The 26,748-nt window shown below is 53.0% G+C and overlaps 2 protein-coding genes and 1 long non-coding RNA gene across 3 annotated transcripts in view; 2 read left to right on the plus strand and 1 right to left on the minus strand.

The window, feature by feature from the left end:
- Window positions 1–610: 610 nt before the first annotated feature.
- On the minus strand, window positions 611–7,934 carry LOC121037445 (uncharacterized). Its single transcript, XR_005793782.1, has 2 exons — window positions 7,333–7,934; window positions 611–2,161 (listed from the first exon to the last, which is right to left on the minus strand). It is a non-coding gene; the product is annotated as an uncharacterized LOC121037445 (long non-coding RNA).
- Window positions 7,935–8,091: 157 nt separating this feature from the next.
- On the plus strand, window positions 8,092–17,698 carry PAOX (polyamine oxidase). The gene is made up of 7 exons (XM_040486889.1): window positions 8,092–8,342; window positions 8,931–9,417; window positions 10,317–10,516; window positions 12,426–12,678; window positions 14,161–14,273; window positions 14,899–15,056; window positions 17,287–17,698. The coding sequence occupies exons 1-7, from the start codon at window positions 8,159–8,161 to the stop codon at window positions 17,422–17,424; spliced, it is 1,533 nt and encodes a 510-aa protein (XP_040342823.1). The 5' UTR covers window positions 8,092–8,158; the 3' UTR covers window positions 17,425–17,698.
- Window positions 17,699–20,091: 2,393 nt separating this feature from the next.
- Window positions 20,092–26,748, plus strand: part of MTG1 (mitochondrial ribosome associated GTPase 1) — a 17,552-nt gene continuing 10,895 nt past the window's right edge. The window contains exons 1-4 of the mRNA XM_040486939.1: window positions 20,092–20,306; window positions 21,344–21,408; window positions 24,345–24,599; window positions 24,885–24,942. Coding sequence (XP_040342873.1) covers window positions 20,195–20,306; window positions 21,344–21,408; window positions 24,345–24,599; window positions 24,885–24,942 — 490 coding nt within the window. The 5' untranslated portion in view covers window positions 20,092–20,194. The remainder of the gene's footprint in view (window positions 20,307–21,343; window positions 21,409–24,344; window positions 24,600–24,884; window positions 24,943–26,748) is intronic.

Genomic DNA, 26,748 nt, shown 5'->3' on the forward strand with positions numbered 1-26,748 from the left:
GGTGCGTCCCGGGCCCTCGCGCTCGGTGTTGCATAGTCCCCAGCACCGAAATTTTTGTACGTGTAGGTCTAGACAGCGTGCGTGCGTCACCGTACTGATTATTTACACTGGCGGCCAGGTAGCTACTGAATACTAGATTATGGGTAGCTTTATAAAAGTAATAACTAAATTTTAAGAATGACCTTGTAAGTTTAAATTCTTTTGGTTGTAAGTTACGAGTGCTGAGACACCAGGCTTCCATTTGTATCTTGTGCAGGCTCTGCAAATGGAGACAAAAGACAGAGTCTACAAGTGGAAAGTACAATTGGAGTTTTAAGTAAATAAAAAATTCAAACCAGAACCGAATACTCGGCAAGGTTTATTTCAAGGCTGAAGGTGGAATAAAGACCTTTTCATGCAAACAGAAACATTGCCAACTCTGTGTTAAAGGAGACTGTGTCCGCGTGGGCTACACGGCTGGAACAGGCACACAAAATGAAATGGTTCCAGCATGAGAGAAGTTTCTGGGACACCAGGGCTGGTGTTGAGGAGGGTGCCTGCTGTCCTCCATGAGGACAAGAGCACGAGTGACAGAACAAATGTATTAACCTTCAAAATAAAAGTCACTTACTTTACCAGCAAAAATGGGTTTATTTGGAAATAGCAGAGAAGAGCAATTAGGGACATGCCAGCTATAGTCCAGTGCAACAGAGGAGAGGAACTTTAGTTTATGCAGAAGGAGGACTTTGGGAGGCACTGCCTCAAACTAAAGTCTTTTGGAGAGAAGCAAGAGTTCCTGGTGATGAGCGTTTCTTGGCTGAGTTGCAGGAGTGGTCCTTGTTTTCGTGCACATGCAATGTTCACCTCTTCCTGTAGGGGCCTATAACTGATGATCCTTTATTCCCAAGGATTCTTAGGTTGGGTCTGTAATTCACAATTCCTGTAATCCACATGGAGTGGTATGGCTCCCCCTTTTGGCCTCGGGACTCTATTTTGGTGAGGTTTCTCTTATTGTGGTGTGTGTATATATACATATATACATATATACATGTATACAAATATATACATACACACATATACACACATACATACATATATATACACATACATACACACACACACATATATGTGTTGGGCCTCAGCAAAGTTTAAAACCTTTGTATTCCAAAGGACACCACGAAGAAAGTGAAAAGACAACCCACAGAATGAGAAAAATTTTTTGCAAACAAAAGATGTGATAAGGGTCTTGTGTCTAGAATATATAAAAACACTTTCAACTCCATAATAAAAAGGCAAACCATTAAAAAATGGGCAAAGGAGGGGTGCCTAGATGGCTCAGTCGGAAGGCCGTGCGACTCTTGATCCTGGGGTTGTAAGTTCAAGTTCCACGTTTGGTGTAGCGGTTACTAAAAAGTAAACCAAAAAATGGGCAAAAGACTTGAACAGAAACTTCTCCAATAAAGATACACAGATGACCAATGTGCGCACAAAAAGGTGCTCAGTATCTGTAGTCACTAGGGAAATGCAAATCAAAACCACGAGAGATCACCTCATACTAGAATGGCTATAACCAAAAAGGACAGATAATGGTAACTGTTCGCAAGGATGTGGAGAAATTGGAAGGCTTATTCACTGCTGCTGGGAATGTAAAACAATGCAGTCACTTTGGAAGGTAGTCTGGCAGTTCCTCAAAAAGTTAAACATAGTGTGACCATACGACCCAGCAATTCTACTCCTGTGTATATACCCAAGAGAATGAAAACATAGGTCTACACAAAATCTTGTTCGTGAATATTCATAGCAGTGTTATTCATAGTATCAAACATGTGGGAAAAAAATCCAAATGCCGATCACCTTAATGGGTAAAAATGTGGTATGTCTATACAATGAATGCATTAAAATGGATTAGAATATACAATAGAATGTTATTTGGCAATAAAATGAGGTGTACTGACACCTGCTACAATGTGGGTGAACGATATGCTGAGTGAAAAAGGCCCTGTACTATTGTATGACTCCATTTGCACAAATGTTCAGAATAGGCAGATCCATAGCGGCAGAAATCAGATTAGTAATCGCCAGGGGTTGCAGAAGGGGTGTGGTGGGGCACTGCTAAAAAGGAGGTTTCTTCTTGGAGTGACGAGCATGTTCCAAACTTGCTTGTGGTGATGGTTTCACAGCTCTGTAAACATACTGTAAAGCAGTGAATTGCACACTTTAAACGGGTGAACTATATGGCATGTGAATTGTGATCAGTAAAGCTGTTTACAACTGGACAACCTGATTTACTTAGGTCACATGGGCAACACCACTGTGTAGTTGCAGCCTCGATGGCCGGGGTGGCCCTCGGGCTGATCAGAAGCTCATGACAGAAACAAGGGTGTCCTGTGTGTGCTTGAGCTGCTGCTGGTGGCCTCAGACACAGCCAAGTAGTCCAGCCCCGGTCGTGGCCATGGGACTTTTCTGTTTCCAAGAGTGTGGGACGAGGATGACAGACCCAGCTACTGGTCACAGTGCTGGTTGCAGCTATAGTTTGATTCAGGCGGTGGTGCCACAGTGAAGGGACACAGGGGCAGGAGATGTCCTTTCCTACAGCCTGGGGACTAAGGTGCTCCCTCCCCCAGGTGTCAACCTAGCTGTCTTCTCTCCCCAGCCATAAACTCAAGTTGTGGACTTTGCCTTCTCTCCAATCACCCTCTACATGCACCCAGGCCTTCCATTCAGATGTCATCTGCATGGGCCACCACTGGGCTGGGGGCAGGGGTACACATGGAGCAGGTATTCAGTCAAGTGGTCCCTGCCTTCAAGGTGTAGGGCTGTGTCAAACAAGAAGATCCAGGGGAGTGGGCCAGAATTAAGTTTGAGTCCCCCAGACCCTGTTTTGGCCAGCTTCTTATCCAGGAATGATCAGGGCAGAATCTAACTTCCTAAATAGGCCCCTGCAACCCCTCATGATCCTGATCTTACCAGTGTTGACTGAGAAAAGAGGCAGAGTTGAAGTAAAACAAAAGCGTTATTTGGGGTCTCAGAATTGCAATTTGGGGAGTAGAGATTTGGGTAGCAGCCCAAATTGTGTCCTCCTAGGGAAAAAACATCAAGGTTTTTTATTTTTATCTTTTTCAAGTTTATTTATTCATTTTGAGAGAGAATGAGGGCAAGAGCAGAGGAGGGGCAGAGACAGAGGGAAAGAGAGAACCCCAAGCGGGCTCCACACTGCACAGAGGTCTCAAACTGCGAGATCATGACCTGACCTGAAATCAAGAGTCTGATGCTCAACTGACTGAGCCACCCAGGCACCCCAAAAGTCAGGGCTTTTTAAAGACCAAAGGGAATGCTTGTAGGCACTGTTTACTAAGAATTTTGATTGGTGTGGGCAGTAGGAAACTAATCTTGGCTGAATATAATCGATGGCTAAGGCTACCACTAAGCAAAGTCTTTCTGTGCTGCGTTGCCGGTGTTTGGGCAGAGTCCTTGGAGCCCAGTTCAAAGTTCATGGCTTTACCTGGTGAGGGCGTGAACAGGCTGTCCCCTTGAAGGCCCCTGGCTCCATCTGAAAAACTCCTTGACAAACGTGACTCCATCTCATTTTACCTTTCGCACCAGAAAGAACAGGCTGGCTGCTGGAGGAGGAGAAAGTCCCCACTCACGAGGTACCAGATGCTTGGGGTATGGACATCATCAAATACCTGTTTCTGGGCAGCCACTGGCGGACAATAAAGGGACAGGATAACCGAAAACATGGCACCGGGTAGTTTCAAGGGTGATAGAGCCAGTTGACAGGACAAGGGCAGTGACAACGCGGCCTGAAAATGGGGCTGCAGCTGTGAGACACAGCCGGCCACCTGGAGAGAGGGCTGACATCTGGCCAGTTAGTCTGCCCGGAGTGACCAAGGCCCAGACGAGGAGGTCCCCCTCACTGAAGGATGACGTGTGCCTCACGGCCCCATGGGTCGTGTCCTCGAGTGTGGCATTGTGCTGCCACATCAGGGGCAATGGGCGTGTCACTAGAAACTCTCTAACAAGCTCCAAACAAGCCACAATGACCCAGTTTTCTAGCCCTGCTTACAGGGGCTGCTTGCCACCCAAAACTAAGGCCCAGGCCAGAAGCCACGAGCTCTAAACAAGCCCCCAAGGCCCAGTTTTTGACCAGTTTGATCCAGTTCCGGCAGCGGGCTAACCCTCCAGGTGACCTTGGGATTGTAACAGAAAACACCCGCTAGCACCCTGACAGACCCACTGTGCCCATTTAGGGAAAACAGAGGTTGCGCGGACTCCAAGAAAGCCTCCTTCTTCCCTGAAAAACCCCGCCAGCTTGCTCACTAGCCCCTTAAGTACCCTGATGCCATAAAGCCCTGACCCTGAGACCTGATCCAGGAGACGGAACCTTTAGAGCACAAGCTCCCCTTTTCTATTCTCTGGTCATTGAATAAATTACCGGCTTGCCATCAAATACTATTTGGTTATTTGGCAAACAGTACTGAGTAGGAACTAGCCACTTTGATAACAGATGGGCTTCTTGGGCTCCACCACCAGCTTGACTTCAGGGGTCACATCAGGGCTCTCACCACGGGCATACCTGTAGGAGACCCAGAGACCAGCAGCCATTTTCCGGAGTTTGGGACACCAAGAGTCTTTAATCTGTGGGCTGAAGTGTCCTCAGTGGTAGACCAGACATCTGGGACATTGACCACAGCTCAGTGACCCTGCTGAGTTGAACCCTGGGGGAACCCCAGGGCATATAGGGGAACCTCTGAGGAGGAAGCCCCCTGGGCCAGCGGCTTTACTCCAGGTGCTACAGTCGGGGGTAAAGTTTCCCCCAAAGGGAGAGCTCTCTCTTCCAGAAAACAGGTGATACTAGGGTCAGGGTGACTGTACCCCAAACATGTTTCATTGGATTCATCAGATCGGCAGGGATGTGAGGCTGAGTGACAAGGCCAGGGGTCTGGCGGTCAGCTCTGTGAACTGGTCTTGTCCTGGCACTGCTTCTGGGTTCCCTGCAACCTCCGGTTTCCTCCTGGGGCTTTATGTCCCTGCCAGGGGCTGTGCAGGGGTCAGGTGAGCGCCTCCAGTCAGAGGGGGCACCTCTAGGGACCGGCACCCTCTGACACGCTGTGTTATCCCCGTCTTTCCCTGCACCAGACAGCTGTCCAGGATCCTATTGGGGAGCAGGGATGAGGTACAGAGGGAGGAGCCCAGGGCCACCTGCCCAGCATGCAGCTGCACAAAAGCTGCCCTCCAACCACTGTGGTCCCCAGGGGCAGCGATCGTTCCTGGCAGTCACTCGTGGGTGTCCCGGCCTGCTTGGTTGCCTATATGACCAGCCACAGAAACTGTTCAGTGTCGGGAGACAGGTCAGCCTGTGGTCTGGGCACTCTGCAAGAATTCTCAGACACTGCTTCCTGCCTGTGGCAGCACCCCTCCCAACATCATTCTTTTAAGGTGCATGTATTGCTTGCATGTACATTTCATTGAGAGTCACATATTTACTCATATTTTTATGTCTACTTTCTGAATTCCACAAGGGCTGGGATTTTGCCACTATTTGGTCATTATTCAGGGATGAGTCTTCTGCACCTTGCATCATTTGAATAGGTATTCTCATGTTTAAGAAGCTGTTAAGATTACAGGCAGTGGCCCTGGTGACTGTCCCGTGCCATCCTGGCAGCAGCCTGGAAGTCTGTCTCTGCACAGAGGCACAGTCGGGAGTGCGTCTCCAGCACCCAGAAAACTGACCGTCTGCACTCTCTTCCACTCTTTGGCTCCAAATACTAGCAGGCAGGCATGCATGCTGCACACAGGACACCGGAAGATGCTGGGGAGACCGGCCAGCCCAGAGGAAAGACTTAGAGATACTGATGGGGGGGGGGCTCCCCAATCAACAGGCCCCCTGAGCACCCCAGAGTCAAACTCAAATTTGATGACTCCCACTTACAAGTCTAGTATTTCCAAATAGCCTTCTGGTATATTCCTCCTCACGAGCAAACAAACATTACCTGACGGCGTGTAAAGCGTCTTCCTGGAAGGTAGGAACGGAAGAAACAGCAAAGAGATAACTCAGAGCAAACATACTAGGCAGGAGAATGATACTGCAGTATTTCTCATTCATACCCTCAGACGTTGCTCACTGACATGAGGGAAGAAGAAGGAGCTCTTGGAAATTGGACACTGTGACAGCAGAAACAAAAGCCTCAAGGGAGAAATCCCTCAGAAAGCAGAGCAAAGGGTAAAGATGGAAAACAGGAGCGACTACGTTCGAGGGTCAGGCTCAGACCTCTGACATCCTAAAACAGGAATTCTAATTTTTTAAAATTTCTTTAGAGACAAAGAGAGAGAGAGCACATGAGCAGGGGAGGGGCAGAGGGAGAGAATCCCCAGCAGAGTCCACGCTCCCACCACCCTGGGATCACCATCTGAGCCGAAATCAAGAGCCCGATGCTCCATCGACTGCACCACCCATGCACCCCCTAAAATAGGGATTCTGGAAAGAGGAAATGTGGAATCGAGGAACAAGTCATTGGTAGAAATGATTGATTAGTGAAACAGCCTACAAAAGAAGTTCCCGGGAGTGAGGGACAGGCGTTTCCCGACTGAGGGCCCTTTGAGTTCCCATCACAGTGAAGGAAAATCCAGGCACTTGGAGCCACCACGTTGTGAAATTTCAATAGATGATCCTGAAAATTTGCAGGGAGGAACCAGCCTCCACTGTGGTAAAGGATTATAAATTGAAAGCCTGTGAATTTCTTAACAGCACCCCTAACAATCAAGGGGACAATGCCTTCACAGTCCGAAGGAAGAAGCCTCTAACCTAGAATTCTTTGCTTAGAGCGTGTGAGGGCAAATCGAAGACATTTTCAGGTCTGCAATAACATTAAACAAAAAAGATATCCCAGACACCTCTTCTCAGCTTCACCAAAACAAGTGAGTGAATCAAGGAAAAAGAAGACCAGATGGCTGGAGAGGGCCAGCACAGGTGGAGAGAAGGGAATCCGTCGGGAGATGGACGGGGGAAACCCAGACAGACCATCCGCCCAGACTGGAGCCGACCGAGGAGTTCACGGCTGAAGCCTGCAGAGCCTCCCGTCCCTGGCCACCCTCCCTCGCCCGCGGGCACAGGTGGCCACAGAAAGCCCACGGAAGCCTCCGGGTGGACTAGTGCGTGGCTAAGAAGGAATGACAAGCGCTAACACGTGGTTACAGGAAAGCCTTGGGCAGAGGGCAGGAACTTTCTAATTCTTGCAAGACCTTCCTGAACTAGGGGAATTCTCTAGAGAGGCCGGTATGCTTGATTAAGCACTAAACGACTTCTGGGACCAGTGGGGGGAGGGGGAAAGTGCTAGAAAGTTCTTCACTTACCTTCGTTTATCTTGAACTTCGTACATCTTGAACTTCGTACTTGATGTGTGGTACACGTGTGTATAAAGACACGTGACCACGTACACACAGAACAGTGTCGTCGCCGAGAAACTGTCGCGCAGTCCGGCTTTGTACGTGCTAAGCTCTCCCGGTCCCACCCTGACGTCACGGCCGTCCTCGACTTCCACCTACGGGCTCCACGACGCCCTAAGGTGAAGGCGCTCACCTGCTTTTCCGAGGCAGGAGAGAGGCGTCTCCTCCGCCTCCTGGTCGCCTTTCCCACGTCTCCTTGGAAAGGAGACACGAGCCGCCTGGCCGGCCGCCGGCCGCATCCTCCCCCTGTGGGGACACTCGCCCACACGGCCCAGTAGCGGGGCTTCGGCGCCTGCAACCGGGCTGGAGACACGCACGGGCGGCGCCACGCTCGCCCTTGCCCGGCCTGAACTTCTGCGCCACCAACATGGCCGGGAACCCCGAGCCCAGCCCACAGGGTCTCGTGGTGGGGCTGGCGCCTGAGCCTGGCCTCGCCCCGCGCCCCTGGCTCCTTGCTCCACCTCCGGGCCTACGCCTTCTGGCCTCGGGCCCGCAGCCCTTCGCCCGCCACCCCCCATCCACCTGCAGTCCCGCCCCGCGCCGCTCCGCGCCCACCGCGCCCACCGCGCCGCGCTTCCACCAGCCCCACCCCCGCCCCACTCCCACTCCAACTCCCATTACCTCCAGTTCCGCCCCGCCCCCTCGCCCCGCCCCTCGCCCCGCCTCCGGTCCTCTGGGTGCTCTCCGCACTTGAGAGCGGCGGAGACGCGCGGCGACTGCTCGGGACGGCGCGATGGAGTCGAGTGGCGGCCGCGCGGAGGCCCCGGGTCGCGGCCCGCGGGTGCTGGTGGTGGGCGGTGGCATCGCGGGGCTGGGGGCGGCGCAAAGGCTCTGCAGCCACCCGGCCTTCCGGCGGCTGCGGGTCTTGGAGGCCACTTCCCGCGCCGGCGGCCGCATCTGCTCAGAGCGCAGCTTCGGTAACGGCCTTTCTCTAACCCCTTTCCGGACCCCCTTTCTGGAACCCAGCGGGTGTCGCCCGAGCTCTGCCGCTCCTGGTGCGGCCTGCGCCCAGGGTTAACAGACCCAGAAGCCTTACCTGGTCCCCTGAGTGAATCTCCGCCCCACCCCACCTAATCAGCCAAAGTTCAATGGTCCCCGAAACTCAGCTGCCTGGCTGGCAGGGCCTGCCCCTGCGGAGGAGGGTAACCCATGTCTCTGCAGTCACCCCCGTTGTGTCCCACAAGTAGCACCGCCCCCCTCCTCTCCCCCCCCCGCCCCCCCAGCCTCGGGACCACTCCCAGGTGTCCCTTTTGCCCCCATGCCTGCTCTCCACGTGTCCTCCCAGGGCAGGTGCAGGCCAGCACCTCCTCCTCAAGTGTCCCCCTTAAACCAGGTCTGAGCAGGTGCTGCCATGAAGGACTGTAATCTTTCAGGGACTCTATGGCCCTGGGCTGGTTTTCAGAGCTTATTTGGGGAGGGCAGGGCTGCGTGTGGTCCAGGAGAAGGGCTCAGGGGTGGCCTTTGTGGAGAGAGAACCTCAAGGTGGCATCTCCTGCCCTTCCCAGGTGGCGTGGTAGAGCTAGGTGCTCACTGGATCCACGGGCCCTCCCAGGGCAACCCCGTCTTCCAGCTGGCGGCCAAGTACCAGTTGCTGGAGGAAAAGGACTTGTCAGAGGAGAACCAGCTGATTGAGACTGGGGGCCACGTGGGCGTGCCTTCCGTGTCCTACACTAGCTCTGGGGTAAGTGTGAGCCATGAGCTGGTGGTGGAGATGGCTGGTCTGTTCTATGGGCTCATCGACCAGACTCGGGAGTTCCTGCACCTGCCGGACGCCCCAGTGCCCAGTGTCGGGGAGTACCTGAAGAGGGAGATCAGTCAGCATGCAGCTGGCTGGACGGAGGACGAGGAGACCAGGAAGCTCAAGCTGGCCATCCTCAACAGCTTCTTCAACGTGGAGTGCTGTGTGAGCGGCACCCACAGCATGGACCTGGTGGCCCTCGCACCCTTCGGGGAATACACGGTGCTGCCGGGGCTGGATTGCACCTTTCCTGGGTATGTGCCTGCCCCACCTGCCCAGTCAGCCCTCTACCCCCCGGTCCCCCTCCATGTCCCCCCACCGTCCCTCCACCCACCCAGGCCCCCCGTGTCCCTCCACCCAAGTTCCCCCATGTCCCCCCACCATCCCTCCACCCACCCAGGCCCCCATGTCCCCCCACAGTCCCTCCACCCACCCAGGCCCCCCCATGGCCCCCCACAGTCCCTCCACCCATCCAAGCCCCCTCTGAAGTCTGGACCTCTCCACGCACCCAGGCCCACTCCATACACCCTGGGACTTCTTCCATTTACCTCAGGTTGAGCTGGGAAGCAGGGGAGGGTGACAGGGTCAGGGGGACATTAGTCTTCCCTGTTTTAGAGAGATCGCTTGTTTCTCTAGTTTTGCTCATTTAGGAAAAATAATTATTTTCAAGAAAAGGTGGTTAGAAGAAGGCAGTGCGTCTCACAGAGCTTTCTTCTGCCCGTGTTTACGAGGCCCCTTATGTGCTAAGTGCTGTGTGAAGGCTTCAGCTCCCGTGATGGACAGACAGCCCACCCCTGTGGTGGGTGGCTGTCCTGCCCCCCCCCCCCCCCCCCAGCATTCCAGAGACCCTCGCAGGCTTGTCCGTCTGGGCTCTGTCTGCCTGGGCTGTCCAGGCATTCACCCCAAGGTTCCTGGCAGAGGAGGGCATCTGTGATCAGAAGTAGGGGGCCAGGCCGGGCAGGGAGGAGGCCTTCTCCCACGATTGCCTCCATTTGCTCATGCTCGTGGACTCCTCCTGGTTGCCCCGACTGAGGTGGACTGGAAACCACCAGGGGCAGGGGTGGGGGGAACCCTTGCCCTCCTCCCTCCTTCCCTGCAGGGCACTTCCTCCAGCGGCTTCCTCTGAAGACACCAGCGCTTCTGTCTCTCCTAGGGGCTACCAGGGGCTCACAAACCGCATAATGGCCTCCTTGCCCGAGGACGTGGTAGTTTTTAACAAGCCTGTAAAGACCATTCACTGGAATGGGTCCTTCCGGGAAGCCTCTTCTCCTGGGGAGACGTGTCCGGTGTTGGTGGAGTGTGAGGACGGAGGCTGCTTCCCTGCACATCATGTCATTGTCACTGTGCCCTTAGGTAAAGCTGCTTTTCCCCACGGGTTTCCCTCCGGTCACCCATCCCAGGTGCCCTGGCCTCTGGCTCTCTCCCACCTCAGCTGGCTCTGTGGTGTTTGTTCGGCTGCTAATCTCGTATTTTCATTGTAGTCCTGGACAGGATTATTCTAATGTGTTTTGTAGCAACTGCATGCTTTGGAATTGAGTTTCACAGTAAGAGAAAGCCCACGTGTTGCTTCTTCAGAGGTCATTTATGGACAGGTTGGGACTGCCTCCAGGGGTTCCCCAAACCCTGCTTTCTTGGACACGGCAAAGGGTGTGACAGCCAGGTCTCAGGTTCAGTCCTTGTATGATTGAAAAAGGAGTCAAGTATAGGGTTCCGTTTAATTCTAGATCTGATGCCCTAGACAGAAGGCATTGGTGGGAGTTGGAAATTTGACAAAGGATGGGAGTGGCTGGGAGCCACGCCGTGTCTGTGCTATCTCACTTACTCCCCACACTTAGTTGTCCAAGTTCACCAGCCTAGCAAAGCCAGAGCTGCTGTAAGATGAAGAGTCCCCCCAGTCCGGTGGCTACAGCCTGCGCCCTGGGGTACCTTCAGGATGCAGCTTGCTGAACACCTAGTCCTTTCTCCCACATGTGGAATCGTACTGGACATATTAGCATAGTCTTCGGCTGCTCCTCTCTTGCCAACCCTGTCTTTTTGGTTAATACAACTTGTGTCAGTGTTTCCAACTCAGCACATATAGATCCGTGACATGAGTTTTTCCCCCCACCAATGTCTGTGTTCATTCACTGCTGTGGTGTGTGCTAACTGAGCCTCTGCTATAATCAGCAGGTGCATTACTGTGAATGTTGATATTGTTCACAAGGAGCCAGGACACCTGTCACGTAGCCACATAGTTATTTCTTATTTGAAGATGTCATTACTCAATATTACTTAAAATCGGTGGAAGTTTAGGTTATTTTCACTTTTTCTGTTTTACGTAACGTTTCCCACGTGCATTTAAAAATACTTGTGTGGGACACCTGGGTGGTTCAGTCGGTTGAGCATCCAACTCCTGATTTCAGCTCAGGTCATGATCCCAGGGTCGTAAGATGGACCCCTGTGTTGGGCTCTGTGCTGAGTGTGGAGGCTGCTTGAGTGTCTCTCTCTCTCTCTCTCTCTCTCTCTCTCTCTCTCCCCCCTCCCCCTCCCCCTCTTTCTCTCCCTCTCCCTCCCTCCTCTCTCCATCCCTCCCTCTGTCCCGCTCCCCTATGCACGCACACACACACTCCCTCTCTCTCAAATAAAATTCAAAACCCCCAAAACCAAAACAAACAAAACACATGTGCGAACGTATCTGTGGCATAGATTGAAGTAGAGGAACTGCTGGGCAGACGGGGACTGTGGCGGAGGGCACGTGACCCCCCTGTGGATCTGCTTCCTGTTGGGCTGTTTGTCCTTTACTCACTGCCTTTCAAGATATCTCTGTCTTAAGGAGATTGGCTTGTGCTGCAAACATCTCACCTCGTTGTTTGACTCTGGGCAAGATGTAATTTTTTGTCATGCAGATACTCTTTCTGTAGCTTCTGGATAAAGCCTGTTTGTTGTCTCCTCCAAACCAATCCACATCAGCATGGACTGCAGACGTCGCGAGGTGGAAGGTTTAGAAGGGGAAACTGTCCTGAGAACGATTCGGGGGTGTGCCAACGGCCCCTGCCTGACCAGCTGGCCACGGGGCCCTCTGTGTCCCTCCACGGTGGTGCTGCTCGCTGAGGCTGAGTCCAGAGATGGCCAGAGCCAGCCCAGCGTCTGGGAGCCCAGTTGAGCTGGGGCTGGTGTGGGTTCCTGGAGGCCTCTTCTCTGACTCTCTGATGGGGGTCGGGGTGTGACTCTCGCCTCCAGGTTAAGAGATGTGGTGTAAGTTGGGTCCACTTATGAATTCCAGGTTTTCTTAAAGAACGTCTGGACACCTTCTTTGAGCCCCCGCTGCCCACCCAGAAGGCAGAAGCGATCAGGAAAATAGGCTTTGGGACCAACAATAAAATCTTCCTGGAGTTTGAGGAGCCCTTCTGGGAGCCAGACTGCCAGTTCATCCAGGTGGTGTGGGAAGACACGTCGCCCCTGCAGGACGGCACCTCCGAGCTCCAGCACGTCTGGTTCAAGAAGCTTATTGGCTTTTTAGTCCTGCCTTCCTTCGAGTACGTATGCTTCTTGAGTTTCTCTGAGGAAGCTTCAGGTGTGAGCTCTGAAGGGGCTGGCTCGTTGGCCTTAGTTTGGTTGAGAATCAGCGGTGTGTTGGTTCACTGGGAGGTGTTTCTGGAGGATTTATGGGTGGGATCCCAAGGGCAGCCAGAGCCTGATGACAGACACCAGGGGGCTAACCCCTGCAGGGACAGACAGAAGCCTGCTGTGTGCAGCTTGTCGTATCTCTGGGCCTGGGGGCCTGGAATGTGCCAGTGGCCTGGCAGGAATGTTCAATCAGTAAGAAAGGATTTCCTGAAATCCCCAGGAAGCTGGGGCATGTAGGGTTCAGGAGGAATTTGAAACATGGATGTGTCTGTGGCTGGAAGACAGTATTTAAACCTGTTGCAGTAATTGAGCAAATACCCTTACAAGTCATGGAATCAAAGACCCATCAGTGGCTAAATTGTGTGGCCCAGCCATAAAACATAAATAATGTGGCAACTCTGGACTCGGTGTTTACTCAGAAATAAGACCATGAATAATTTGGGGGGGGGTGCTGATTTTTCCAGCAAGATCAAAAGACGTGGTTAGTATGTTGTGGTCCAGTTTCCACACAGAGACGGGGTGGGATCGGGGACCATGTTCTTGGCCTGGAGGACAAAACACAGGCATGCCTGCCGGCATAGAGCATCCCCAGTGGTCATGAGAGTAGGATGTACGGGCTCCTCCAGCCTACGAGGGACCCTGCATGTCTCCTTTGCACTGAGGATGAAGCTGACTCCAGGGCTCAGAAATGTGGCCGTGGTTGTGTGGATGGGAGGTGGAGCGGTGGCTTGGGGGGGCCCGGCCAGCTTCCCTACGCCTGGCTCTCTGGCCTCTGCTCTGTGCTCAGGACATTGGTGGGCATGACAGTCCTGGGGACACGTCGTGGCTCTCACACTTTGTGGTCTCAGGAACCCCCTTTATACTCTTTAAAAGTATCGAGGATCCCAAAGAGCTTTTGTTTATGTGGTTGTATCTGTGCATTTACCACATTAGAGATTAAAACTGAGAAATTTAAAAATTGTTATTTTTAAATGGTAAGCCTATACCATGTTAACATAAATATCATTTTTAAATGAAAAGTAACTGTATTTCTTAAAAAAATTTTTTTTAACATTTTATTTATTTTTGAAAGACAGAAAGAGAGAGTGAGCCGGGGAAGGGGAGAGAGAGAGAGAAAGGGAGACACAGAATCCGAAGCAGGCTCTAGGCTCTGAGTTGTCAGCACAGAGCCCGGTGCAGGGCTTGAACCCACGAACTGTGAGATCATGACCCCAGGGAAAACAAGAGTCCATGCTTAACTGCCTGAGCCACCCAGGTGCCCTGTGAAATGAGCTCTGACCTCACAGAACCCTGGAGTTTGTGGCCCACACTTGCAGAACCGCCCGGCACAGGTGACTGTGGCCACAGCTGGCCGGGGGCCAGGCGTGTCAGGGGTGTGTCTCCCCGCGCAGGTCTGCCCACGTCCTTTGTGGGTTCATCGCTGGGCTGGAGTCCGAGTTCATGGAGACCCTGTCCGACGAGGAAGTGCTTCTGTCTCTGACCCAAGTGCTCCGCAGGGTGACAGGTACCGAGCACACGTGCGGCCAGGGCACCACCTGGGCCCCTTGGTGAACTCTGTAGGGCAACCAGGGCACCAGCTGTGCAGAACTGAACTTGGAGCTGTGAGCCTCTAGGACACTCCTCCCTTCTATTAGTGGGGCCACTCGAGTGTTCATCTCTGAGGAACTGAAATGGCTTTGCGAACACTTTCCACTTTTTTCTGTTTCTGGGGGTTCTGAGTTAAGCAAAGCGGGCAAGACAGAGACAGCCCTCTGATGAATACATTCGTGGCTTGGGTTTCATTCTGGGTAGTTTCCTGACTTTCCAGCTGCGGGGTCTTTTTTTTTTTTTTTTAATTTTTTTTAATGTTTATTTATTTTTGAGACAGAGAGAGACAGAGCATGAACGGGGGAGGGCCAGAGAGAGAGGGAGACACAGAATCCGAAGTAGGCTCCAGGCTCTGAGCCATCAGCCCAGAGCCTGACGCGGGGCTGGAACTCACAGACCACGAGATCATGACCTGAGCCGAAGTCGGACGCGCAACCGACTGAGCCACCCGGGCGCCCCGTCCAGCTGCGAGGTCTTAAATGGAAGAGCGGCTGGGGCCAGGCGGCCCGCGGTGCAGGGGTAACGCGTGTCTCTGGGTTCAGGAAACGCCGAGCTCCCCGCGCCCAGGAGCGTGCTGCGCTCGCGCTGGCACAGCGCCCCGTACAGCAGGGGCTCCTACAGCTACGTGGCGGTGGGCAGCTCCGGGGACGACGTGGACCTGCTGGCGCAGCCCCTGCCTGCGGACGGCGCGGAGGCGCAGGTGAGGCGGCGGGTGGGCGGAGTCCGTGGGCTTCTTGAAATTATGAACTGTTACGCATGTATTATTTTATCAGAATTCTACATGTTCATAGACTGAAGCATCAGAGAGTTCGGCAGTGCTGGCTAACAAAATAAAATAACACGAGATATAGCAGGCTGGCGGAGGGCCTGACACCCCCTTCCCAGACTATTCTGGCGGAGTCTCCTCTCCAGGTTTATCACATCTCCAAATAACGCGTCTACCTGCCCCAAAGCATGCAGTCGTGGAACACTTCGAATGTGTGCACAAGCAGGCGGAACCTTTGGGTCTCCATCTCCAACTTCCGAGCTGTCAGGTGGCGGCGGTCACTCACCTCCCCCAACCCCGTGATCATGAAGCGTGCCCCACAGGTGACATTATTTTCCTGCACATATTTCCGTGTGCGTCTCTAAAGGATGAGGGATGCCCTCTGAAGATGTGTCACTATAACATCGTTATCGCAGTTACGAATTTACACTAATTCCTCCATATTGTCCAACACTGTTCAGTTTTCCATGTGCTTTATGATCTCTTTTTGGTTTGCTTGTTTGATAACGTTGCTCCTTGAATTTTCAGTTTTAAGCATCACTGAATTCTCACTATGGCCGATAAGGTGTTAGCTCTCTTCACTCCTGTGCCCCCTAGCTCCCCATGCGTGCAGCAGTACTTTGGGTGAGGCCCTGTCCACCCCTGGGTGCAAGGAAGCTGCGGCTCCTTTTCCTGCCTCTTTGTAGATGTGAGCGTGTTTCTCAGTGTGAGTGTGTGCAGCATGTATGTGAATGTGGGAGAGAGTGTGCAGGCTCATTTTCTTTGCCTGGGTTCTGCTAACTGTTTACATTGTCTCCCGCTTCCTTCCCTCGGGCCAGAGTCAGCTCCAGCCCCTTCAGGCACAGCTGTGGCCTGCCCCCCACCCACGCCCCGTGCCCATGCCCTACCTGCCCGGAGCCCACACCCTGCCTGCCCCCAGCCCACCCTTACTGTGTTGGAGCATTTATTCCAGTAGCTTCCTGAGGAGGGGGTGCATGGAGGTAAATGTTTAGGGAAAGTTTGCAGGTGTGGAAATGTCTTTTTTCTACCCTTATACTTAGGTGGTCCAGTCCTGTCACTACAGAACCAACCACCCTAAAACCCACTGGTACAAAACAGACACTTTATTATGATGACAGATCCTATAGGTGGGCACAAGGGACCGTGTGTTTCTGCCATTTGATGTCTGGGGTCTCAGCTGGGAAGACGACCTATGGGGATCACGCAGGGTTGGGGCGGGGGTCATCTGAGGCCTCTTCTCTTGCATAGCTGCCCTGGGCGGGGACCCTGACTGGAGTGCCTGCCCGTGGCCTGTGTGGCCCTGGCTTCCTCACAGCATGGCAGCCTCATGCGGCTGCCCACGTGGTGCCCACGACTCTTAGCACAGGTGTGCCCGGGAGCAGGACGCTGCTGGGTGCCAGACGGTGCGGCTGGGCCACACTCCACTGCCCAGCGCGGTCACACGCCTGCCCAGATTCCCAGGGCGGGACGCAGAGCCTACCTTTCAGTGGGAGGCATCTCCAAAAACTTGTAGCCGTGTAAGAGCCACACACTGGGTGTAGACCCTTGTTCGAGAGTCACTGCCCTCAGGTGTGGAAGACATTCTCCGGTGCTGCAGTGGGGAAGTCCGGGGACATTCACGTTCCTTTCTTTCCTACCTCCTAGGAAGCTTGGAAGAACATTAGGGCCCTGCTCTCACCAAGCACCTGTCCCACCCCCCCACACGCGGTCACTGACGCCACCCTGCACCTTGCCTCGCACCTCACGGAGCTTCCACCCTGCGCCTGCTGTCAGCTGGGAGAGTCTCTTGGATTTGCTTTCTTCTCTCTGTTCTTTTTTCTTCTCTTTTTCTTGCTGAGATTTCTGTTGTTTGGATGCTGGACTGGTCCCCAAATTTTCTTCTCTTTTTCCCTCCTAATTTCCATCTCTGTGGTTTGTCACTCTGCGTTTTGGGCGATGTTCTTAACATTGCATCCATCCCAAATGGTCTGTTGAATTTTCCATTTTGCAGTAACATTTGGTTCCAGGCGTGCTTGCTCATGTTTCCGGATGTCTTGGGGCTCCGTGGGATTAGTGAAGAATACATATAGCCACGCCCTTGCCCCCAGCTCTGTGGCCACGGTGACAGTCGTGTGGCCACAGCCTGACTCCTGTGCCCCGTGCTAACCCTGGCTTCTCTTTCCAGGTCCTGTTTGCAGGGGAAGCCACACATCGGGCGTTTTACTCCACCACGCACGGGGCTCTGCTGTCTGGTTGGAGGGAGGCTGACCGGCTCATCGCTCTGTGGGACACCCAAGCGCAGCTGCCCGAGCCCCGGCTCTGAGCCCTGCTTCCATTCCGAGCTGGGCTCTGCCCCTCCTGTGCCGGGGGAGGCTGCCACCATCCTTTCTCGACAGCGTCTGGCCTGGCCAAGATTTGGGGATATTAATGACAGCCTTCCTTTTTTTGGCGACTGGGGACAGCTCTCATTTCTCACGTGTATCATGGAGTCTGGTCAGGGCCGAGCTTGAGCTGAGTGCGAGGTCTTCCTGGAGAAGTGTGATGCAAGGCGCCAGCACTGCTGCTGAGGGCGTGCACATAAAGTGTGTTAAAGCCTCTGTGTGTCCTCATCCTTCCACCTCAGGGCTGCAGCATCTGTCGCTTCTGTCTTCGCCTGGTCCCAGGCTGGGGTCCCCGCAGGGCCCGGTGCCCCCTCCCCTGAGTTCCCTGGACTTTGGGTGCTGTGGTCGCCCCTGGTCCCAGGCATCTCCTGGTGTCCCGAGCTCTCATTGCTGGTGCTCAGGACCATGCCGACGAGATACCTTAGCAGACACCCATGGCGTGCTGGGCTGGGTGTCGGCCAGGTGGTGGGAGCCATGAGTGCATGGGGCACCCCATCCTGACTTGGGGCCAGAGGTTTTCTGGAGGAAGTGGATGAACAACAAGGCCTCACGAACGCAAAGGAGGGGGACAGCTGGTGTGTCAGGCTGAGTGGGGAGCATGCCAGTGCAGCGGGCAGTGTTGGGGTGAGAGTGTGGGGATGCCCTGGGTGTTCTGCTCAGCTGACCTCAGCTTCCCTTCCTCCAACTGTCCCAGCGAGGGGGTCGAAGTACCTCCATTTTCACAGCTGGGGAAAGCACAAAATACCTAGAGGTCGAGTTCAGTAATTGCCCAGTCTCACGACTGCCGGCGTAGAGCTTGGGCATCGTCCCAGGACAGGCCCTGAGGGGAGGCAGGTGTGGCTGGAGGGTGGCACTTTGGAGGAGGCACTTTGGCCACCCTCAGAGGGTGCCTGTGAGGCAGGAGCCTCAGAGGCCTGGACTCTATGCTGCAGGCGGTGGGGCTGCTGGCCCTGCACCCACTTTGAAGTCAGTGGCTTGTGCCTGTCCTCGTATCTCTGGCTGCAGTCTGTATCCTGCTCTGGGGTGGGGGCACCCTGGCTCCAGGGGTGAGTGTATGTGTGTTCGGAAGAAGGGCTTTGGGGCCAGGCCTGTCTGGGCTCTTCTCCAATCCCGAGTGGTGCCCAACATGCCCTCGGCCCCAGCACACTCTGCACAGGCCCTTCTCATACCTTCCCCTCCCAGATCAGGTCGCCCCTCCAAGGGGTCTTCCTTGCCTCCACCCTAGAGCTCTGTATGTGTGTCTACTGCTGTGTGTCACTGGAGTGATTTTGCACGGGACACCTACCAGTGAGCTTTGGTTTTTTTTTTTTTTTTTTTTTTTAATGTTTATTTTTGAGAGAGAGATAACGAGTGCACAAGCAGGGGAGAGGCAGAGAGAGGCAGACACAGAGTCTGAGGCAGGCTCCAGGCTCTGAGCCATCAGCACAGAGCCTGACGCGGGGCTTGAACTCACGATCTGTGAGACCATGACCTGAGCCAAAGTTGGACGCTTAACCAGCTGAGCTGCCCAGGTGCCCCAACAGGGTTTTACTTTAGTTTTACAGTCCTAGGTCTATGAGAGATTGCAGCTTCCCTCAGGTGCAATGATCTGTATTGTTGACATCCATCCAAGAGTTCATTGAGCCACATGCTTTTGGGAGACATTTCTTGTATCCAGAGTGACAAAGGCTGTCCTCTTGGTGGGATGGCTGCTCTGTGATGGGGGGCTGAGGGCTGGGTCCTCTTCTGGTGACTAACTCATCTGGAGGCCACCTGGGAAGGCTGGTGGATTTGTTTCTCCCATGGTGGATTTGTTTCTCAATCTCTGGAATGTTTAGTGCTGAGAATTAGGAGGTTTAAGACCATCACAGTAGTGACATTTTTGTGCGGAGAATCCAAGCGTGTTTGCAATTTTAGGATCTTGTTTCAAAAATTACATTTAGAGTAATATTCTTGTACCCAGTGTACGCTGAGTAGCTGGTTGGACTCAGATTAAAGCTAAAACCTGGGGCGCCTGGGTGGCTCAGTTGGTTGGGCCTCTGACTTCGGCTTAGGGCACGATCTCGTCCACACGTGAGTTGGAGCCGCGTGTGGGACTCAGGGCTGACAGCCTGGAACCTGGAGCCTGCTTCGGATTCTGTGTCTCCCTCTCTGTCCCTCTCCTGCTTGCAGTCTGTGTCTCTCTCACAAGAATAAATAAATAAATTAAAAAAAAAAAAAAAAGCTAAAACCTGACTACATTTACACAGAGTACGCGCGCAGTGGGAATCCCAGGCTCAGTGTATTAATAGGCTTAATGTAGCAGAACTGCAGTCAGTATTTGCAAACGCTTTGCTTACAACCTGGAGTACTTGAAAAAGAGGATATTACATATATAGGGCACATTTAAAATGTTTGAAAATTTTAACCAAGTTTGTAAAAAGAGGTCAAACATTGGCAGGGGACAGCTAAGTTATATTACAGTTATACTCAGAATACATTTAGGGAAGAACTGGAAAACACTAACGTATTCACGAATTCTCGGGACCCCTGAGAGTCTCCAGAGTGCACAGGCCCCAGGTGGGCTCGTAGACCCGCCCCCTGGGCTCCTTCCGGCGCACAAAGAAGCGTAGTGCGCACGCGCGGACCGCGCGTCCGTCTCCCGAACCCCGGAACCACGGGGCCGGATGGTGGGCCGGTCGGAGAGGTCCGTCGAGGGAGCCGTTCCCCCGCGGCGCTCTGGGTCGCGGCGCCATGAGGCTAGCCTTCCGCGCACTGGGCGGCGCCGCCGGGGTCGCCTGGCGAGAGAGCTTCCCCCTGGGCGGTCGCGACGTGGCGCGCTGGTTCCCGGGCCACATGGCCAAGGGTGAGCGGGGCCTGGAGGGGCCGGTGTTTGCGCGGTGAGGCCCGGTGGCCCCGGCGCCCGCTCGCTCGTCAGGCTGTCCGCGCGCGGGGCGGGAGGCGGCGGCGGCCCGGGGGCGGACCTGAGCCCCGAGCCCCAGCAAGTGCCTTCTGCCACTTTGTTCCCCCAAGCCTCCGTTTCCACATCCGAGTCCACAGAGACGTACTTTTCCGAGTCTTGTTTGAGCACTCGATGAAATGGTGGTAGGAAAGCCCTCGCCGAGCTGCGAAGTATTCAGCTATTATCGTTGCAACACCTTTAAGACACGGCCACTGCTGTCTTCTGCCTGAAGCCCTCGAGGAGTTTCTTACTGTTGATTTGTAAAAATGGGCCCGAGAAGACGCGCGGGGCCGGCGCGGTCCTCCGTGTCAGCGATCGCCGGGTCCCGCTCCCGCAGCCCTCAGCGCGCTCTGACCTCCGCGTAAGTGGTGAGCCGGTGCCCGCTGCGCCGGCCCCTGCGGAGTGCGGTGCGTCGGTGTCCGCCCTCGGGACGCGGACGTCCGAGGCTATGCGGAGGACCCGGTTGAGCGGGGGGGTCACCGTGCTGAGGGACACTGCGGGGGAGGGGGTGGTTACTTTCGTTGTGGGTGTTGTTCCTGGTTAATGGTTAAGGGGGAGTTCACTGCTGTGCGGGTGGCTGAAACTTAGGCAGCAGCATGTCCCCACAGCGTGCAGGGCCCAGAGAGTCGGGTGGTCCGAGTTACCCTTTTAAGGCCGAGACCAAGACCCATAGGAGGTTAAATACTGCAGCTGGAGCCCTCCAAGTGGCTCCACCCCAGACATGCTTTTGCCCTTCAGGCAGGACCTCTTCTTTTTGGAGACACCGTTATTGAACTTGGAAGAGGCCCTCAGCAAGGGTGTATCAGTTATGGTGACTTAGGACACTGCACTCAGGTGTATTCTCTCTAGGTGGTGTGTCATTCCGGACCATTCAGTGTCACCCCATCACTCTTGAAAAGCCATAGACGCCTTCCCTTAGGCATCTTTCTTCTGTTTTCCAGGGCTGAAGAAGATGCAGAGCAGCCTAAAGTTGGTGGACTGTATCATCGAGGTCCATGATGCCCGGATATCCTTTAGTGGTTGTAATACTGTGGTTTATGATAAGAAATCTGTATATACACACATGTAGGTATATGTTGTATATGTGTGTATATATGTGTGTGTGTGTGTATACACGTGTGTGTGTGCATATATGTGTATGTGTGTGTGTGTGTACACACACACACACACACACACACACATACACATATATATATTTGGGCTTTGTCCCTGTTTCTGGCACAGAGCTCCTAAAATCCTGGACATTTTTTTGTAAGTTTATTTATTTTTGAGAGAGAGAGAGGGAGAGAGCAAGAACACTGACAGCAGAGAGCCCGGCGCAGGGCTTGAACCCACGAACTGTGAGATCATGACCGAGATCATGACCTGAGCTGAAGTCTGACACCAACTGAGCCACCCAGGCCCCACAAACCCTGGGTATTTCTTAAGTGATGAGAGTGGTAAAAAAGTGTCTGTTGTTAGGTGACTTTTGGAAAGCCACTAAGTCACCTAAGTTCCAGGGCTGGTTGCCAGGGGAGGTGAGAGTGGCTGGAAGTTGGATGGATTGCAATGGCCACTGATTTCATTAATCAGGCCTATATAGTGAAACCTCAAGAAAAACCTAAAAGGACAGGGTTCAGAGAGCTTTTGGGTTGGCAAACACGTGGATACAGAGGGAGAGTGGCACATTCAGAGCACGGGAGCTCTGTGCCCCACTCCCTCATACGTCGCCGTATTCATTTCTTCTGTCTGACTTCCTGAGTTACATCCTTTTATAATAAGCCAGTAATCTAGTAAGTAAGATGTTTCTCCGAGGGCTGTGGGCTGCTCTAGCAAGCTAATTGACTCTGGGGAGGGGCTTGTGGGAACCTCCCGTCTGTAACAAGTTGGTCAGAGGCACCGGTGACCAACTGGACTCGGGATTGGCACCTGGAGGGAGTGGGGTGGGGAGGTGGCACATTGTGGGACTGAGCATTAACCTGTGGGGTCTGACTCTTCCTCCAGGTAGATAGTGTCAGAGTTGAGTTAACTTGTAGGATGTCCTGGTAGTGTCGCAGAATTGCTTGGTGTTGTCCTCCCCCCCCACCCCCAACTTTATTGGAATTGGGTGTGGAATTGTAGTGGTACAGGAGAGGCCCTCCTTCCTGAATCAGGCTGTGCTCAAGGCAGCAGGAAGCATTCCTGCTTTGTAGCCTTGTCTCTGTCTGGTCCTCCTCCTGTGTCTGGTCTCTGCTCTGGTCCAGTCTGCTCCCACAGTGCCTGGCAGCCTCACCTCTCAGAGTTACTGGCATTTAACTCTAAACCCTCAGTACATGACAGAGTTCCCCCAGGAGGCTTTAAAAATCCTGGTTTGGGTCCCTTTCCAGACCGGTTAATCAGAATCTCTGGTGGGGGTCCAGGCCTTGTATTTTTCGAGCCTCCTCATTGATAGGTAGATAGCATCCATTGTCTCTGACCTCTGCCTGCCTTGCCCAGGCCTTCCAGTTGAGTCCAGCAGTCGGTTCTCGAGGTGGGGCGTGCAACCTTCATTTCGACGTTCCTGCCAGCAGGCTTTCTTCCACGCTTGAGGCGGGAACCGGCAGGGTCTGGCGATCTTGCTCATTACCATATACTTTCCAGACCCTGTTTTTATTGTATTTGAGCTATGCTTGGATTCTCTTTATGTGGTAAAGGCATTGGTTTGAGAGTTCTTACCACCTCAGGGATAGCAGATGAGGGACAATTTTCACTATTTCAAAGACTTGGAACTTTTGTAAGAAAGTACTGAGTTTATTTATTGTAGGCGAAATATTGTAGGATATCTCATGCTGGCCAGAAGTGTTTGCTGGCGATCTTACGATTATCAAAAGTGATGAACCTGTAGTTACTGTTCAGTGCTCTGTAAGAGGACACCTGTCCTGTTGGCTTCTAGATGTTTGCCCTTTTCTCCAGGACAGCAAGAATGCCTACGTTGGGTTGCGGCCCTGGGGTGGAGTCTGAATTATACAGGATTGGTTAACCCTTTAGGGAAGAGAGTAGGCAGCTTAACTGGTGCCTGGACCCAGGGTGTGCCCAAGGCCTCAGGAGTTTCACACCTGGACTCACTAGGAGATGAAGCACCGGGAAGGGGCTGAGTGTTCAGAAGATAGGTATATGGGCACCCCCCTCCTACCTGCGTTAGGGTTCCACGAGGTGGGACCTGTCGTGATCCCCGAGGGTCCCTGGCTGAGGGAGTAAGGGCGTGGCAGTGCTAGTAAGGAGGCAGAACCTTCAGTGGTGGTTTCCATGGGGGACCCTCATCTCCTTGGCAGTAACCAGAGGGCGGCATTGGTCTGAGGTATACTAGTTAGGACTTTACGGGAGGCCCTTTTTTTGAGTGATCAGATCATTCATTTTGAACTCACATATCTTGGCAACTAAACAAAGAATCCTTCAATAAGACCTTCCCCTGAGTTTTGTTTTTTGTTTCTGCCGCCACCATTCCCATTTGAGGAGGAATGTGAGAACCACTGCCCTGCTTGCATGTGGTGGTTCCATGGCAGTGAGACCGTTTCCTTCTTCTCTGCCAAGAGGGTAGGACTGGGGTATGAGGCTGGGCTGGCTGGCATGTACTTGCTTTGAGACTGGGCTTCCTCCTCTGCTCACTTCCTTCTAAAGATGTTCCTCTGGGGGCGCCTGGGGGGCTCAGTCGGTTAAGTGTCCAACTCTTGGTTTCAGCTCGGGTCATGATCTCATGGTTCGGGACATTGAGTCCCTTGTCAGGCTCTATGCTGACAGTGCAGAGCCTGCTTGGGATTCTCTGTCTCTCCCTTTCTATCTGTCCCTCCTCCACTTGTGTGCACACGCTCTCTTTTTCAAAAATAAATAAATAAACCTTAAAAAAAAAAGATTTTCTTCTGAAGGTGGTGCCAATATGCATAACAAGACGAGATAAAATAATGGTCTGGTGAAGCATTAAAGGAATTTTTGCCTTAATTTTGCCACATTCCACTTTCAGGCCGCAACCCTCTGTTTCAAGAAACCCTTGGGCTTAAGCCTCATGTGCTGGTCCTCAACAAAATGGACTTGGCGGATCTGAAGGAGCAGCAGGTGAAGGTCCCTGTCCCGGGCACCTCCAGCACTAGGGTTGTGTCTAGGGTCACCCTTGCAAGCAGACTCTGTGTTGATTCACTCAGGCAGGCTTGCTTTTTAGCAAACAACCCTTTGTTTGAGGAGGTATTCCCGCCTGATTTCTCAAAATGACCTGCTTCCCTCTAATGTTTAATGTATGGTCCAAATGACCAGAGAGCGCACCTCCCAAAGGAAGTGGCCAGGCTTTGCTGCTGGAGCCAAGTGCCCCACAGGGTGGCCTCTGGCCCCATGCGGCTCTGAGCGCTTGAGATGTGGCTCCTGCTGCAGACACGATACTTGTGTTTTATTTCATTTCAGTTAATAAGTTTCCGTAGCTGTTTGAGGCTGGTGGCCATAGGCACAGGCCACAGGTACTGACCTGGAGGCCTCCTGTGATGGCTGCATTTGGCCCAGGCACCCACACTGGCCAGTTCCATGGCCTTCCAGACACCAAGTGCGCTGGAGGCCCAAAGTAATGTCTTCAAAGCAGGCAGGATCGGGGGACACAAGTGACCAAGTGCAGGGCATGCCCACATGTCCCAGCATATAAGAAACATGAAGGTCTGGGCATATTATTTTTGAGTGTTCACCTCTGCTTTTCCTGCTGTATTATCGAATCCTTCTGGAAGGGCAGGTGTCAGACCCTTGTGGATTCCAGCCTAGCAGTTTTCAGGCTGTTAGTGGCGCAGCGTCCTCTTTGTTGGCAGAGTGCATTCAGGCTTCTCAGTTGGTCGTGGTATGTTTGAATTACTTAGACCCCAACCACAAGTCTCTGTCACAAGGTTTCCAGGGGAACATCAAATATAGGAGCTCTTTGTTTGCTGAGAATCCGAGCAGAGGCCACCCCTAACCCACGTGCGGGTACCTCTGGTCATTTAAATCCCTTCTGCTGTGCAGGACGGGAGGTGGACAGCTCCAGAGCCCCCAGAACAAGGTGTTCATGGGCTTCACTGCACGCATGCTCTACTAACTTAGCATCACAAGCTTTGCTTTCATTGGTTGAGACTTGAGTCTTACCAGCGATTGCTTCTGGCCTTAAGTGCTAATCTTTGTGGAGTGTTGGGCACATAAGGTGACCTAACATAGGGACACAGTGGTGTCTCAACTGGTTGGGAGGCGGCGGGAGTGTGTGCTCCTCCTCTCAGGTGCTGCTGTGGGCAGAGGAGAGGAGAGGAGAAGGCCCCAGGGATGGCCCTTCATGTCTGCCTCTGGGGGTGGGTGGGGACATCCCATGTGAATGTATACACTTCAAAGCGTGGCTTCAAATATGTCTTTGTTGTGGCCTGTATCCTTATCTGTATCATCATAACGAACAACTGAAATATATAATGAAAATTAAGTTAGCAAATGACTTTTGGTTCATTTAGGCATTGACCATGTTTTAGGTCAGTACGTGGTCAAACAATATCATACCGGTATTAAAAACTATGATTCCTACACTGATTTCACTTAATGTTAAGACCAATAAATTCATATTAACCTTAGTTTACTTTTGAGCTTTTAAAGCGTTGCATGTACTTTGTACTTGGATTAGGGCTGGGTTTACAATGGTCATTTTGTGAGAGCTCGTCAGAATACTCAGGACTAAGCAGATCACTGAATGCAGCCAGAAGTGGCTCATTTTCCATGGAGGTACCTGTGTCCCGAGAGGACAGCCAGTGTCTGTGCTGAGCCCTCATGCTCGCTGGAGCCTGCAGCTTGTGGACCCCTGCCCAGGGCACTTCCTTCCTGTGCTCACACTGGAGCCTCCTCTATGGTCTGTGCTGTCCACAGGGCCCCCTCGCCTGGAGCACGCCTGGCCCGGGTCGGCGTGGGGCTTCAATCTCAGATCCTTGGATTTTAGCATATCACATCCACATTTTCATTTAGTTTTTAAAATGGAAATATCGTACCCCAATGTTTATAGCAGCACTCTCAACAATAGCCAAATTATGGAAAGAGCCTAAATGTCCATCAACTGATGAATGGATAAAGAAATTGTGGTTTATATACACAATGGAGTACTACATGGCAATGAGAAAGAATGAAATATGGCCCTTTGTAGCAACGTGGATGGAACTGGAGAGTGTTATGCTAAGTGAAATAAGCCAGACAGAGAAAGACAGATACCATATGTTTTCACTCTTATGTGGATCCTGAGAAACTTAACAGGAACCCATGGGGGAGTGGAAGGGAAAAAAAAAAAAAAAAAGAGGTTAGAGTGGGAGAGAGCCAAAGCATAAGAGACTCTTAAAGAGAACAAACTGAGGGTTGATGGGGGGTGGGAGGGAGGGGAGGG

The sequence above is a fragment of the Herpailurus yagouaroundi genome, unplaced genomic scaffold, assembly GCF_014898765.1.
Source record: "Herpailurus yagouaroundi ecotype Mexico unplaced genomic scaffold, PumYag 163, whole genome shotgun sequence".
NCBI lineage: Eukaryota > Metazoa > Chordata > Mammalia > Carnivora > Felidae > Herpailurus > Herpailurus yagouaroundi.